The following is a 16692-nucleotide window of genomic DNA, read 5'->3' as shown; positions in this document are numbered from 1 at the left end:
CCCCCCATCTCTACCCGCTCCAAGAAGACCTCTTCACCTCGGGGTCCCATGCGCCCAAACAAAGCTCATGATGCTGCTCGTAACCCTTCTAAAAAAGGCCCTAGGGATAAAGATGGGCAAACACTGAAAAAGGAACAAGAACCTCGGGAGAACCGTCATTTTGACGGACTGCACTCTACCCGCCAACGATAGCGGCACCATGTCCCACCTTTTAAATTCCTCTTCCATCTGCCTCCACCAGCTGTTAAAATTAAGCTTATGGACAGTCCCCCAACTCCTGGCCACCTGCACCCCAGGTATCTGAAACTCTTCACTGCCCTCTTAATGGGAGTCTCCTAATTCCCTCCTCCTGATTACCCGGGTGTACTACAATACCTCACTCTGCCTAAATTTAACTTGTAGCCCGAGAAGCCCCAAATTCCGCTAACAGCTCCATCACCCCCGGCATTCCCCTTCTGGATCCGCCACATACACACAGCAGGTCGTCCGCATACAGCGATACACTATGTTCCTCCCCACCCGCACCAGACCCCTCCATCTCCCTGACTCCTCAACGCCATAGCCAAAGGTTCACTGGCCAGTGCAAAGAGCAAGGGGGACAGGGGGCACCCCTGCCTGGTCCCACGGTAGAGCCTAAAGTACTCCGATCTCCCATTTGTAACTACACTCGCCATCGGAGCCGCGTAGAGCAGCCTCACCCATTTGATGAATCCGAACCGCTCCAGCACCTCCCACAGGTACCCCCACTCAACTATGAAACGCTTTCTCCGCATCCAGCACCACCACTATCTCCGCCTCCCTCCACTGCCGGCATCATAATAACATTTAGCAGTCTCCGCACATTCGTGTTGAGCTGCCGTCCCTTGACAAATCCTGTCTGATCCTCGTGTATCACCCCTGGCACACAGTCCTCTATCCTGGTGGCCAGGATCTTCGCCAGCAACTTAGCGTCACATTGAGGAGCGAGATAGGCCTGTATGATCCACACTGCAAGGGGTCCTTATCCCGCTTTAGGATCAGAGAGATCAGTGCCCGCGACACCGTCGGGGGCAAAGCCCCCCTCCCATGCCTCATTGAAAGCTCGCACCAGCAGGGGCCCACCAGATCCCATACTTTTTATAAAATTCCACCGGGAACCCGTCCGGCCCCGAGCCTTACCTGACTGCATTTGTCCAATCCCCCTGACTAGCTCCTCCAACTCTATCGGCGCCCCCAGCCCCTCTACCAGCTCCTCTTGAACCCTTGGGAACCGTAGCCTGTTCATGAAGCTCTCCATCCCCCCTCTCCCCATCGGAGGTTCTGACCGGTACAGTTCCTCGTAGAAGTCCCTAAAGACCCCATTTACTTCTGTCCCCTTCCGCACTACATTCCCACCCTATCCGTCACTCCACCAATTTCCCTAGCCGCATCTCGCCTGCGGAGCTGATGCGCCAACATCCTGCTCGCCTTCTCCCCATACTCGTATACCGTGCCCTGCGACCTCCTCCACTGTGTCTCCGCCTTTCTGGTGGTCAACAAGTCAAATTTGGCCTGCAAACTGCGCCGTTCCCTCAGCAACCCCTCCTCCGGTGCCTCCGCGTATCTCCTGTCCACATCCAGGAGCTCCCCACCAGTCTCTCCCTCTCCCTCTCTCCCTCCTTTCCCTATGGGCCCGGATGGAGATCAGCTCTCCCCGGATCACTGCTTTCAGAGCCTCCCAGACCATCCCCACCTGGACCTCCCCCGTATCATTGGTATGAAGATACCCCTCAATACTTCCCCGGACCCTCCTACACACCTCCTCATCAGCCAGCAGCCCCACATCCAGGCGCCAGAGCGGGCGCCGGTCCCGTGCCTCCCCATCTCCAGATCAACCCAGTGCGGAGCATGGTCTGAGATCGCTATGGCCGAATACTCGGCATCCTGCACCTTCGGGATCAATCCCCTGCTCAGGATGAAAAAATCTATTCGGGAATAGACCCTATGGACATGGAGAAAAAGGAATACTCCCGCGCTCCGGCCTCCCAAACCTCCAGGGATCCACCCTCCCATCTGGTCCATAAACCCCCTCAGCACTCTGGCCGCCGCTGGTCTCCTACCCGTCCTTGAACTGGACCGGTCCAGTGGGGATCCAGCACTGTGTTAAAGTCTCCCCCCATGATCAGGCCCCCTGCCTCCAGGTCCGGAATGCGGCCCAACAAGTGCCTCATGAAGCCGGCATCATCCCAATTCGGGGCATATACATTAACCAGCACCACCTTCTCTCCCTGCAGCCTACCCTTCACCATAATATATCTGCCCTCCTTGTCCGACACCACCTCAGCGCCTCAACGCCACCCTCTTCCCCACCAGGATCGCCACCCCCCGGTTCTTCGCGTCCAATCCTGAGTGAAAACCTGCCCCACCCACCCCTTCCTCAGACAACCTGGTCCGCCACCTTCAAGTGGGTCTCCTGGAGCATAGCCACGTCCGCCTTCAGCCCCTTCAGATGAGAAAATACCCTAGTTCTATTAACCGGCCCATTCAGCCCCCTCACGTTCCAGGTAATCAGCCGAATCAGAGGGCAACCTGCCCCTCTCCCCCGCCGGCTAGCCATAGCTTATCGACTGCTCGCCCCAGGCCAGCTCGCCCCGCCTGACCCGTTCCCCATGGCGATAACGCCTCTCCCCTACCCCCTGGCCCACGCCAGCTCCTTCCTGGCCATTCCAGCAGCAACCCGGTATCTCCCCCCCCCCCCCCAGGCTAGGACCCCACCTAGCCGCGACGCACCCTCCATGGTACTTCCGTGAGTCAGCTGACTTCTGCTGACCCGGCAGCTCCTGCCAAAACCCATCTCCTCCCGGCATGGGGTCATCCCCTCTTGCCACACCTCCTTGGCACCGCTTCAGCGCGGGAAAGAAAACCAGTAGAGGCCACGACCCCACCTCCAGCTCCGCCCCCCCTGCCCCGCAGCACAGACAACCAGAGGAAAGCCCGCGCTTTCACACTGCCACACCCCACCCTTCCGACACAGCTCCTCAAAATCCAGTTTCACCCCAACCCCCGGCCCCGTACAGAAGAGAACATAAAACACATACCCCCACGTTCCCCACATACCCCACACCCATACCCAACAGACAAACCCACCCGGAAACAGAGCAAAAAGAAAAGCAGCAAAAAAAACACGTGTCAAAATTGAAGAACAGCAACAGCGAAAACAGCAACGGCCATACTGTGTCCCCAGAGCCTAGTTCGAGTCCAGTTTCTCCGCCTGTACAAAGGCCCACCTCCTCCGGGGACTCGAAGTGGTGGTGCCGGTCCTTATATGTCACCCACAGACGCGCAGGCTGCAGCATTCCAAATCTGACCTGCTTGGCATGCAGCACCGCCTTGTCCGGTTGAACCCGGCCCTCCGCTTTGCCACCTCCGCACTCCAGTCCTGGTAGATTCGTACTACCGAATTCTCCCACTTGCTGCTCCTCTCTTTCTTGGCCCAGCGCAGCACACACTCCCGGTCACTAAATCGATGGAACGCACCAGCACCCGCGGGGGTTCATTTGCCTTAGGCCTCCTGGCCAGCACTCTGTGAGCTCCCTCAAGCTCCAGGGGCAAATGGAAGGACCTCGCTCCCATCAACGAGCTCAACATCGTGGTCACGTACCACGGGAGATCCGACCCCTCCAGCCCCTCCGCCAGGCCCAGGATCCTCAAATTCTTTCGCCTCGTGCGAACGTCCAGCTCCTCCAAGCGGTCTTGCCACTTTTTGTGAAGTGCCTCGTGCAACTCCACTTTCCCCACGAGGACCACGGCCTCCTCCTCCCGCTCAGCGGCCTGCTGCTGCAACTCCCGGATAAACACCTCCTGGGCCGCCTGAGCTCCAAGCAGCTTGTTGGTAGTCGCATTCAGTGAGTCCAGCAACTCAGCCTTCAGCTCCGCAAAACAGCGCAGAAGAGCAGCTTGCTGCTCCTGCGCCCACTTCCACCAGTCCTCAGGTGTTCCGCCGGCCGCCATTTTGTCCTTCTTCCCCGCTTTTCTTGTGGAGCTGCTGCAGCCTTTTCCTTTGCCCCACCCCGGGTGAGCACCATAAATTATGGGGAATGCTCCTCTAGACACTTTCCCCCACCGGGATACGTCGAGACAGCGCCGTTTGGGGCCCTCAAATCGGCCCAAAAGTCCTTAAGTAGCGGGAGCTGCGGTGCGGCCGCACCTGCAAAGCTGGTTTTCTGACCGCTCCACTCCTAGTCCAGGTCATCCACCGGTGGAGAATCTGAGAAGGAGTGTTCCCACACGGGGAAAATTCCAAACAGCACCACTACGAGACCTTAAAAGAGCCCCAAAGTCCGAAAATAGTGGGAGCCACTGAACGTGCGGCTTAGCTCCGCATCACCGCTACCGGAAGTCCGTCTCCGCTTCTTCAATGGCCTTGGTGAGATCTTTTCACAGTTCTTCCCTCTGCTGCTAGAATTCAGCTTTCATAAAGGCCCTCAGGTCAGCTTGAGACCTATAAGCTGGCCCTTCCCCCGCTAGCATGCTTGCAGAGGCTTTTGTTTGTTACTGTTCAGACAAATCTTGCACTGTTTCTGAGGGTCTGATAACCAAGAAACATCCTATTCCTGGGGGAAAATACTCCTTGAACATTCACCCACGCCTTTTCATCGAAATTCCAACCCGTGCTGCCCAAAAAAGAGCTCTTTTCTGCAACCTTAGGCAGGAGCTGCCTGTGTGTGCTCACTCACTTCATGATGCACACCGGAAGTCTCTTACATCTCTTTTTAAATGTGGAGATAAAACCTTGTGAAATGTTCCAAGTGTGGTTTAACCAATTATTATTTTCTTCCAAAGATACCAATATTTGCTCATAACTGTAGGTGGTAACCCTTTCTCAGGTGCAGCTCGTTTGTTACCTGGCCATGGTCAGGAGCTGGAACCCTGTCTGTATTTGATCTTTCTCCATTCCTACCCACCCAATCTGATGGGAGCAGATTGGGCAGAAACCAGGCATCAAACTTGGGGCCTTCTGTTGTGAAAGATTCAGACCATACCGAGCTTTAACTCAATCATCCACTTCCAGGAGAAACACTTGGGTTTTTCAGTAATGGAAATGTTGATGTGTTGATTCAGATATGTTTGCCTAACCTTTCTACAAGTGAACAGTGACATGTAATGTCAAGTACAGTATTAAAACTGTTAATTATAACTAGATTCACTAGTCTAGTAGTTATGATTGGACAAGCAATCCAAGCAAAAGTTGAGTTTACGTGTCAATGGCACTGTAGCAGGTAATGAAACTATTGAACAGTTGCTATTCTGTAGAACAAAGGCCAGTTGGACAATTGTAATTTGATATGACTGACTTCAAGGGCAGCCTAAGAGTCAACCACATGAGACATAGGAGCAGAATTAGGCCATTCAGCCAATCACCCACTCTGCTATTCATTGAGATCATGACTGATCTGATGTGATAATCTCCAACTCCACTTTCATGCCTTATCCATAACTCTGGATCCCCTTACTGATTAAAAATCTTTTCTTACATCAACCTTGAGTATGCTTAACCTAGGCTCTACAGCACTCTGCGGCCAAGAATTCCACATATTCACTAACCTCAGAGAAGAAATTCTTCCTTATTTCTGTCTTGACTGGGTGACCCCTTACTCAGATTATGGCCCTTAGTCCTAGGCTCTCCCACAAGGGGAAATAACCTCTCTGCATCTACCCTGTCAAGACCCCTGTGAAGTCTATATGTCTTAACAAGGCCGCCTCTCGTTCTTCTAAACTCCAACCTACTCAAACTCTCCTCATAAGAAAATCCTTCAATACCCGGGATCGACCTGGTGAACCTGGTCTGGACTGGATTAGGGATTGGCATATAGGCCTGATCGGTCAAAGGTAACAGGTTCTTTTCCCTACAGGACATGAGTGAATCAATTGGTTTTTCACAACAATCTGGCCACTTAATGGTAACTTTTTGCCAAGGTTATTTTTAGAATTTCTAGTATTTAAACTTGAATAAAATTCTCAAACTATCATGGTGGCATTTGTAAAGTTTTCTGGACTACTTGTCCTCCAACATAATGATTGTATCCTTCGACAACTTGACTGTACAATGTCTTTCAGAAAGGTTAGCGGAGCAGCCTTCTGATCCCTCTTACTTAGCTTTCTGTTATCATTTTTCTAAAGTGTACAAATTTTCATCAGTTCACAGAGATTTGAAGCCGCACAACATATTAATCTCGATGCCCAATGCCCATGGGAGAGTGAAAGCCATGATCTCTGACTTTGGTCTCTGTAAGAAGTTGGCAGTGGGCAGACACAGCTTCAGCCGCAGGTCTGGGGTGCCTGGCACAGAAGGTTGGATTGCACCAGAGGTGCTGAATGAGGATTGCAAGGCTAATCCGGTGAGTTTATAAAACTAAATTTAAAGTACCCAATTCTCTCTTCCAATTAAGGGGCAATTTAACGTGGCCAATCTAGCGAACCGGTAGCATAGTGGTTGCTTCACGGCGCCAGGGACCTGGGTTCGATTCCCCACTTGGATCACTGTCTGTGTGGAGTCTCACGTTCTCCCCGTGTCTGCATGGGTTTCCTCCGGGTGCTCCAGTTTCCTCCCACAGTCCAAAGATGTGCAGGTTAGGTGGATTGGCTGTGATAAATTGGCCTTGGTGTCCAAAAAGGTTGGGTCGGGTTACTGGATTACAGGGATAGGGTGGAGGCATGGGCTTAGCTAGGGTGTGCTTTCCAAGGGTCGGTGCAGACTCGATGGGCCGAATGGCCTCCTGCACTGTAGATTCTATGGTAATCCACCAGCCTGCACATCTTTGGGTTGTGGGGATGAGACCCATGCAGACACGGGGAGAATGTGCAAACTCCACATGGACAGTGACCTGGGCTGGGATTGAACCTGGGTCCTTGGCGGCGTGGGGTAGCAGTGCTAACCATTGTGTTACTGTGCCGCCCAGAAATCCGGTGACTTAGTGATTGGGGTTGTCACCAGGCGGTAACTAATTTAACATAGGCAACTGATAACTTCCAGTTCCCATAATCTAAAGAAGATGGGGAAGAATTCCACCAATTTGGAGCATTGAACAGGAATCGTCCAAATTGGTGTCTCCTGTGGAAAAACTACAGGTTGAGAAACGACGTGCCATCAACTCTGTCATTTCAATTCTTACGTTGTGCCTTGGCTACTAAAGCTTTCTTTACATCCTGGTCAGTGAGATGTGATGGCCAAATCGCCAATCATTAAAGAGATTGAAGGGTGGCACGTGGCGCAGTGGTTAGCACTGGGATTTTGGTGCTGAGGACTCTGGTTCGAATCCCGCCCTGGGTCACTGTCTGTGTGGAGTTTGTACATTCTCCCGTGTGGGTTTCGCCCCCACAACCCAAAGATGTGCAGGTTAGGTGGATTGGCCACACTAAATTGCCCCTTAATTGAAAAAAAAAATGGATACTCTAAATTTATATTTTTTTAAAATTAAGCAGATTGAAGAGTTCACCCGATTGTCATTGTTTAACTTTACAAGTGGAGCTCACAAGGTTGGTTTATATGGGGACAGTACATTCAACCTGTCTGATCTTATTCTTCCAGAATTCCGGCCTTGCTGTTTTCCTGTTACGAATTGAGCCATTTTTAAAACAAAAAAAAGAGTTCAGGCCATCCTTTCTGCCAGCTTGTCCCAGTTGTGTTCCAGTGCTGACAGGATATTGATCCATGAATACTGATCTGTGGCTAATCAATCTTTGCTGTTAGACAGTTTGTCATATTGTCCATCTCTGTCCCTCACTGCAAATAGAATTCCAGTCCTGGGACCTGAATATCAAGGGAACCACTGACAAGCCTGGGAAGGCAATACAATGAATGTCTGGAGTGTCTCGGTTTCAACATTGTGTATGCATTCGCAACTCTGCACAAATTCCAGCCCTCCCTCACTCAGCAGCTGTACTGCAAGCTGAAGGGATTTGCAATGCAAAGGACCCACTCGCTAAACTGTTACACAGAACAGTATAGCACAGAACAGGCCCTTCGGCCCTCGATGTTGTGCTGAGCAATGATCACCCTACTCAAACCCACGTATCCACCCTATACCCATAACCCAACAACCCCCCCTTAACCTTAACCCTTAACCTTGTGTTCTTGAGCTTACAGTGCAGCTTGGCTGCTTTCTTCATGGATCCACAAGACATAGGAGCAGAATTAGGCCACTCGGCCCAACGGGTCTGCTCCACCTTTCAATCATGGCTGATATTTTTCTCATCCCGATTCTCCTGCCTTCTCCCCATAATCCCTGATCCCCTTATTAATCAAGAACCTATCTATCTCTGTCTTAAAAACACTCAGTGATTTGACCTCCACCCCCTTCTGCAGCAAAGAGTTCCACAGATTCACCACCCTCGGTCTGAGGAAATTCCTCCTCTTCTCTGTTTTAAAGGATTGTCCCTTTAGTCTGAGATTGTGTCTTCTGCTTCTAGTTTTTCCTACAAGTGGAATCATCCTCTCCACGTCCATTCTATCCCAGCCTCTCAGTATCCTGTAAGTGTCAATAAGATCCCTCCTCATCCTTCTGAACTCCCAACATGTACAGACCCAGAGTTCTCAACCGTTCCTCATACGACAAACTCTTCATTCCAGGGATCATTATTGTGAACCACCTCTGGACGCTTTCCAAGGCCAGCATATCCTTCCTTGGATACGGGGTCCAAAACTGCTCACAATACTCCAAATGGGGTCTGACCAGAGCCTTATGTAGCCTCCGAAATTCATCCCTGGTCTTTTATTCTAGCCCTCATGACATGAATGCTAACATTGCATTTGCCTTCTTAACTGCTGACAGAACCTGCACGTTAACCTGAAGAGAATCGTGAACAAGGTCTCCCGTGTCCCTTTGTGCTTCTGATTTCCTAATCATCCCCGAACAGGCGCCGGAATATGGCGACTAGGGGCTTTTCACAGTAACTTCATTTGAAGCCTACTTGTGACAATAAGCGATTTTTATTTAATTTTCATTTCATTCATCTCCCCATTTAGAAAATAGTCCATGCCTCCATTTTGCCTTTCAAAGTGCATAACCTCACACTTTCCCACATTGTATTCCATCTGCCACTTCTTTGCCCACTCTCCTAGCCTGTCCAAATCCTTCTGCAGCCCCCTTGCTTCCTCAATACTACCTTTCCCGCTACAGATCTTTGTATTATCTGTAAACTTAGCAACAGTGCCTTCATTTTCTTCTTCCAGATCATTAATGTATATTGTGAAAAGTTGTTGTCCCAGCACCGACCCCTGAGGCATGCCACCAATCATTGGCTGCCATCTTGAAAAAAAACCTTTTATCCCCATTCCCCACTGCCAGTCAGCCAATCCTCTAACTATGCCAGGATCCTACCCTTAACACCATGGGCTCTTAACTTATTTAACAGTCTCCTATGCGGCACCTTGTCAAAGGCCTTCTGGAAATCTAAATAAATCACATCCACTGGTTCTCCTTTGTCTAACTTCCTTGTTACTTCCTCAAAGAACTCTGACAGATTTGTCAGACATGACCTCCCCTTGACGAAGCCGTGCTGACTCAGTCCTATTTTATCATGCACTTCCAAGCACTCCGCGATCTCATCTTTAATAATGGACTCTAAAATCTTACCAATGACTGAAGGCTAACTGGCCTATAATTTCCCGTCTTCTGCCTCCCTCCCTTCTTAAACAGTGGTGTTAAATTATCCACTTTCCAGCCCTCCGCACCTTTCCTGCCTCCTGTGATTCCTGAAAGATCACCACCAATGTCTCCACAATCTCCTCCGCTATCTCTTTTAGAACCCTGGGGGTAGTCCATCCGGTCCAGGTGATTTATCTACTTTCAGACCTTTCAGTCAGAGACTGGATAATCTCGTCATTTCAAGGCAATTTCTGCTCAAAGGTCAGCGATATGCTAAACCATGGGAGCGCTTTATGTCTGCTGATTCAACAGAGTTGTGTGGTTGGAGAAGTGAAAAGGGAAATGGATGCAATGGCGCATGATTTTCTGAAGGTGGTGCTGTTGAGACGCTATAGAGGGAGCTTACTCTGCAGCTAAACCATGGGAGCACTTTATGTCTGCTGATTCAACAGAGTTGTGTGGTTGGGAGAAGTGAAAAGGGAAATGGATGCAATGGCGCATGATTTTCTGAAGGTGGTGCTGTTGAGACGCTATAGAGGGAGCTTACTCTGCAGCTAACTAGGCGTGCAGAGTTCTCATTTGGTTGCAAGTGGAAATGGGTTTCTTGTCCATTCTCTGAACACATAGTCACCAACAGAAATTAGGTTTAAAAATATCTTCAAGTGCCTTGGAAATGTACTGCTCAAAATTAACCCTTTTCTTAAGGTACTGGCTGGCTCGCCAGCTGTGTATTTCCAGGTTTTTTTCAGGTTTTTCCCCAGATTTTCAGAATGTGCGATTAATTTTTTTTTTGGCTATCTGTTTTCCGCCAAGGTTGCATTCAGCTGAATTGTACAGAATCTTCCTGGTGCAGACTACAGTATCAACAAGGAAACTTGTTTCCAGCACTGGAGAACATTAACTTATCACTGACATTGAACGGAAAATCATTTTAAGTTCTCCAAACATGATATGAGATTTGTTTTTCACTAAGAGGAATTGAATCTGCTTTGTTTTCCATAATACAATTAAATCTTTGTCTCCAGACATGTGCGGTGGATATTTTCTCTGCGGGCTGTTTGTTCTATTACGTGATCTCCAAGGGTAGTCACCCATTTGGAAAGGCCTTGCAGCGACAAGCCAATATTCTATTGGGCTTCTCAAATCTTCAGCATTTAAAGCCTGACGTGCATGGTAAGTGTTACTGAGTACATGGGGTCACAATAATATTTTTTTTCTTCAGAGCTGTTCTTGAGATTTTCTCGAGGGCGTTTTGGTTTTCAGGGGGTCCTTTTTTAGTCTCATTAGCTGCGTTTATTAGGTGGTGCAGTCACGTAGTAACATTCCACAGGTGTTCGTGTTCACATATGAGGTATTTGGCCCCAAGCAGAATTAGAAGAATTCAACAATATTCTCCATAATCTTCCCCCTCCATTAAACTTAAAGCCACAACACCAGGGAAAAGTTATTTTCCTAGACATTTGTACAAGACAACATGCGAAGTTAGCAGAAAAGGTTTTTAGTATTAACTGACCAATACATCACACATGTTGCTAACACACTAACTCCCCTTCTGTGGACTGGTGAGGTCAGAGCTGCTGCATTTTCATGACGCATGTGCACAGCTCGAAGACTTTAACCACACAGTTACTCCATTTGTTTCATTGCATCTCAGATCTAAATCTCAGATTTAGATATAATGATCAATGCAGCATCAATTGCTGTTTGCGGAAAAAAGTTTCAACCCCCACCCAGCCTTGCAGCCCCTCTCATTCCTCCTCCTCTGGCTTGGGCCTCGGACTGAATGTTGCCATTCACCTTCCCACTGCTTGCTACTACTGTAATCACAGGCCGTTTCTGTTTGATTGGCGGGGAAGCTGCTAACAGATTGTTACCTCCACCAGTGTGACGTTTCTCTGGTCTTCCACCTGATTGAATTTCCCAGGGATTTTTGGGATGCTGTTGGGGATGAATTAATCCTTTGTCCCTGTGTATTTTCAACATTGCTGACTACATCTGAGACCTGATGAAACTACTTAGATGAGAAATGATAAAATTATGAGGGGCACAGAGAGAGTAGACAAGAAGAAATGTTTCTCCTTGGTAGATGGATCAATGACCAGGGGGCATAGATTTAAGGTAAAGGGCAGGAGGTTAAAACATTTTTCTTTACCCAGAGGGCGGAGGGAGTTTGGAATTCGCTGCCTGAAAGGGTGGAGGTACAGAGACCCTCATGGCATTTAGATGTGCACTTGCGATGCCAAGGCAAACAAGGCTATGGGCTAAGTGCTGGGAAATTGGATTCGAATAGTTAGGTGATTGTTTTTAACTGGCACAGAAACAGTGAGCCAAAGGGCCGTTTCTGTGCTGTAAACCTCATGTGACCCTAAGCTTTGATTTGCTTTGTGTAGAGTTAAAGAATAATTTAAATTGGCAGTCTTGCCAGCAGTGTTTTAGAAGTTATGTGGTACATTGCAGTTCCAGTACGCCACTCCATGAGTTTATTGAATGGTGCTTTGTGCAAGTAATTGTGCCAATCTGTGAGCAGAGATCATACACACCCTTTTGGGTGACAGGGAAAATCAGGCAACAGACATCATGAGCCCAGATATTAGATGGGCTTGTCAGACTGAGAAAACAGCTGATCGTATGAACTAATAATAATATAATCTTTTTACTAGTCACAAGTAGGCTTACATTAGACTGCAATGAGGTTACTGTGAAAATGCCCCAGTCGCCACATTCCGGCGTCTATTCGAGTACCTGGAGGGAGAATTCAGAATGTCCAATTCACCTACCTTTCGGGACTTGTCGGAGGAAACTGGAGCACTTGGAGGAAACCCACGCAGACATGGGGAGAACATGCAGACTCCGCACAGTGACCCAAGTCGGGAATCTAACCCAGGTCCCTGGCGCTTTGAAGCAACAGTGCTAACCATTGTGCTGCCGTGCCACCCTAGGCGAAGGAGTAGGCCACTCAGCCCTTGAAACTGCTCCACCATTTCACAAGGTCATGGCTGACTGGATTGTCACCTCAACTCCATCCTGCTTGTCCACAATAGATTTTCACCCCCTTGCTTATCAAGTGGTTTAGCACACTGGGCTAAACAGCTGGCTTGTAAAGCAGAACAAGGCAGCAGTGCGGGTTCAATTCCCGTACTGGCCGCCCCGAACAGGCGACGGAATGTTGCGACTAGGGGCTTTTCACAGTAACTTCATTGAAGCCTACTCGTGACAATAAGCGATTATTATTATTATTATTATTATTATTATTATTATTATTATTATTATTTATTGAATCTATCGAGTCTTCCGGTGGTGGGAAGTGCTGAGCACTCACATGAAAGTCTCCTTGGAGACCTCAAATTAGTTTTTTTTACCCAAACAATTTACTGTTAGGTCGACCAAACCTCCCCCCACCCTCACTCGAAACCATCCAACACCCAAGGAAATGCCCCTGAAACAGCAAATGGGCAGAAAAGAGAATGAGGGCAGAAAAAGCCAGGAAAAGAAGGCCGAGGGCGGCGGACACGAGGAGCGTGTCGCGATGTTATTTATATTGACTTCCAGAAGACATTTTATAAAGTTCCCTGGAAGGTGCAGTCAGTTAATGTTGACGTTTATTGCAATGGTTTGGATATTGGCTGAGGGTCAGGAGGCAGAGTCTTAGACAATGGCACAAAGATAATTGGCAATGTAGATAGGAGCACAAATTTCCAAAGCGATATTATTAGATTGTGAATAGGCAAATAGATTGCAACGTAAACAAACATGAGGCCATCCACTTTGGAGCTAAAGAAAATAGAAAGGAACACTTTCTGAAAGACAAGAATCTAGAAACAGTGAGGGGCCAAAGAGACCTGGAGGTTTAGGTAGATGATTTTAAAATGTCATGAACAGGTACAGAAAATAATCACGAGGACTTGCCCTTCATATCTCGAAGATTATAACACAGGTCATGCTTCAGCTGTGCAGAGCTCTGGTTAGACCACACTTGGGATACCGAGAGCTGTCCTGGCATCCCAGTAGAGGATGGAGTTTATTGACCTTGGATGGAGTGCAGTGTAGATTTAGCAGAATGGTACCTGGACTCCAAGGCTTAAATTCTGAGAAAAGATTACCCAAACAAGGTTTGAATTCCTTGGAATTTTGAATGATATGGGTGATTTAACCTTGGGTTACAAGATATTAAGGGGGAACAGGTAGAAACTGTTTCTCCTGGTTGAGGTCTATTACTAGAGGTATAATCTAAAGTTAGAGCCAGACCCTTCAGAAGTATAATTAGACCCATACCGGCTGAGGTGATTCATGCCACCCTGTCCTTTACCTTGCACCTTGCCTGAGGTGTGGCGGGCAATCCTCGGGTTAAATCGCCACCAGTCAGCTCTCCCCCTTAAAGGGGGAAGCAGCCTATGATTATCTGGGACTATTTCAACTTTACCTTGCCTATAATTAGGAAATGTTTCTACCTACAAAGGATGGTATAAGTTTGCATTTCACCTGCAGGCAGCAATTCATACTCTAATCAAATAATTTTAAGAAGTCTTACAACACCAGGTTAAAGTCCAACAGGTTTGTTTTGAATCACTAGCTTTTGGAGCACAGCTCCTTCCTCAGGTGAAAGCTAGTGATTGAAAACAAACCTGTTGACTTTAGCCTAGTATTGTAAGACATCTTACTGAGCCCACCCCAGTCCAGCGCCACATCAAATAATTTTAAATCTGAGACCAATAGATTTTTGTTAATCAAAGGTAGTAATGGATATAGGGTTAGGTTGCAGGTCAGCAATGATCTCATTGGGTTGTGCGGAGCAGGCTCGAGGGGCTAACTGCCTATATCTGTTCCTGTGCAGGCGCTGTATTTTGGAGGATTTATAAACTGGTGGTGCTGTTCAATCCAACTGACTTGCTTGTGTTCTTTAAGTTCTTTATAAACTGGTCCGTGTAATGCTTTACTCCAAATCATTACCACTGCCCTTTTGTGGGTGGGTGGCATGTGGCGCAGTGGTTAGTACTGGGACTGCGGCGCTGAGGACCTGGGTTCGAATCCCGGCTTTGGGTCACTGTCCGTGTGGAGTTTGCACATTCTCCCGGTGTCTGCGTGGGTTTCACCCCCACAACCCAAAGATGTGCAGGTTAGGTGGATTGGCCACGCTAAATTGCCCCTTAATTGGAAAAAAAAATTGGGTACTGTAAATTTATTTTTAAAAAGACATTGTGTGGTCAAGATGATCTGGGTCAGAGTGGGCATCTTGCACTTCAGCATTGTGCGATTCAACCCCCTCTGCCCTTTAGACATCTGGACCTTATTTTAAACTCTTCTGGTCCAGTGTTGATAGATTAGACTTTGATAAGCAGCTCTGGGTCTCAAATCCTTCCTGTTACCTTTGGAGCAGGAATCTGTTGCATGGTTCTGTTCTTTTCTCTCAAATTGTAACAAATTGCAATCGCTTCTCTTCCTGCTGCCTCACTGACATTCTGGACCCTCTCCTAATTCTTACTTTTGTCATCTTTTGGAATCTTCTCTCAACCCTTGGTGACAACATCCAATGGCACAGTGCTAGTTTTCACGCTGCCGGTGCCCAGTTCTTCCTCACCACCACCGTTCCCAACTCCTCCACTGATGCAGAATTACCTGACTGCTTATTTGATATCTTGTACTGGATGAGCAGAAATTTCCTCCAATTAAATATTGGGAAGATTGAAGCCATTGTTTTGGTCCTCAGTTCAAACTCCTTTCCCTAGCGGGTCATCTGAACTGATATCTCTAAATGTGGCTTGTTTTATTTAAAGCTCCTGTGAAGTGTCTTGGGACGTTTCATTACATTAAAGGTACTATAAATATAAGTTTTTGTTGTTGTCCGATGCCTGATAGACAAATGATTGCTTCCATCTCCAAACAGCCGTCTGTTCCTCCAGCGATGCGGCTCCAAAGAAATTTGATTGTTTCTTTGTGGATTTATCAGTCATTTCTTTTCTCTTTCTAGAGGATATTATTGCTCACAATTTAATTCAAGAGATGATAACATGGACCCACAGAAACGCCCGTCTGCAAAATGTGGCTGAAACATCCTTTCTTTTGGAGTCTTGAGAAACAGCTTCATTTTTCCAGGTTTGTCTATTTTTCATCCAATGAGCGCACAATTCAGGCCCTTATTTATTGTCTTCTGGAACTGCTGCTCATTTTCTTTGCTACATGCTTCATACTGTGGATTCAGAAAAACAGGAAGTTAATTTTGAACGATTAATACTTCCCTAATGGAGTGCTTTTTTTCCTACCCTTTTTTTCTTTTTTAAAAAAAATAGTTTTATTCTTTTCCTTTTTCACATTTTCTCCCAAATTTACACCAACATAAACTATAATCAGTAATGAATGTAATGTCAATCCCCATATCAATAACAATGATCCCACCCCCCCCCCCCCCCCAAACATTGGCCCACATGTTAACATAAACAAATGACAAAAAGGAATCAGGAATCACCCATAGTCGGCATTAACCCTCCCAGTCCCCCTCGCCCTAACCCTCCCACCCCCTCGCCCGAACCCTCCCAGTCCCCCTCGCCCGAACCTTCCCAGTCCCCCTCGCCCGAACCCTCCCAGTCCCCCTCGCCCGATCCTCCCAGTCCCCCCCCCCCCTACCCTCCCAGTCCCCCTCCCCCCTAACCCTCCCAGTCCCCCTCGCCCGAACCCTCCCAGTCCGCCCCCCCTAACCCTCCCAGTCCCCCTCGCCCGAACCCTCCCAGTCCGCCTCCCCCTAACCCTCCAGTCCCCCTCCCTAACCCTCCCAGTCTCCCTCCCTCCTAACCCAGTCCGCCTCCCCCTAACCCTCCAGTCCCCCTCGCCTGAACCCTCTCAGTCCCCCCCCCCAACCCTCCCAGTCCCCCTCCCCCTAACCCTCCCAGTCCCCCTCCCAGTCCCCCTCCCCCTAACCCTCCCAGTCCCCCTCCCCTAACCCTCCCAGTCCCCCTCCCCCCATATCCCAGTCCCCCTCGCCCTAACCCTCCCAGTCCCCCTCCCCCCTAATCCTCTCAGTCCCCCTCGCCCTAACCTACCTCCAGTCCCCTCGCCCTAACCCTCCCAGTCCCCCTCGCCCTAACCCTCCCAGTCC

The 16692-nt window shown here is 48.6% G+C and overlaps 1 protein-coding gene across 1 annotated transcript in view; it reads left to right on the top strand.

The window, feature by feature from the left end:
• The window catches only part of LOC119953090 (serine/threonine-protein kinase/endoribonuclease IRE1-like), a 96861-nt gene that overhangs the window by 66503 nt on the left and 13666 nt on the right, over positions 1-16692 (top strand). The window contains 5 exon segments of the mRNA XM_038776926.1: positions 6157-6356; positions 10631-10778; positions 15571-15606; positions 15609-15638; positions 15641-15695. Of these exon segments, the coding sequence (XP_038632854.1) occupies positions 6157-6356; positions 10631-10778; positions 15571-15606; positions 15609-15638; positions 15641-15695 (469 nt within the window).

Source organism: Scyliorhinus canicula, chromosome 18 (assembly GCF_902713615.1).
Source record: "Scyliorhinus canicula chromosome 18, sScyCan1.1, whole genome shotgun sequence".
Classification (NCBI taxonomy): Eukaryota; Metazoa; Chordata; class Chondrichthyes; order Carcharhiniformes; family Scyliorhinidae; genus Scyliorhinus; species Scyliorhinus canicula.
This window is presented reverse-complemented; position numbering and strand designations above follow the sequence as displayed.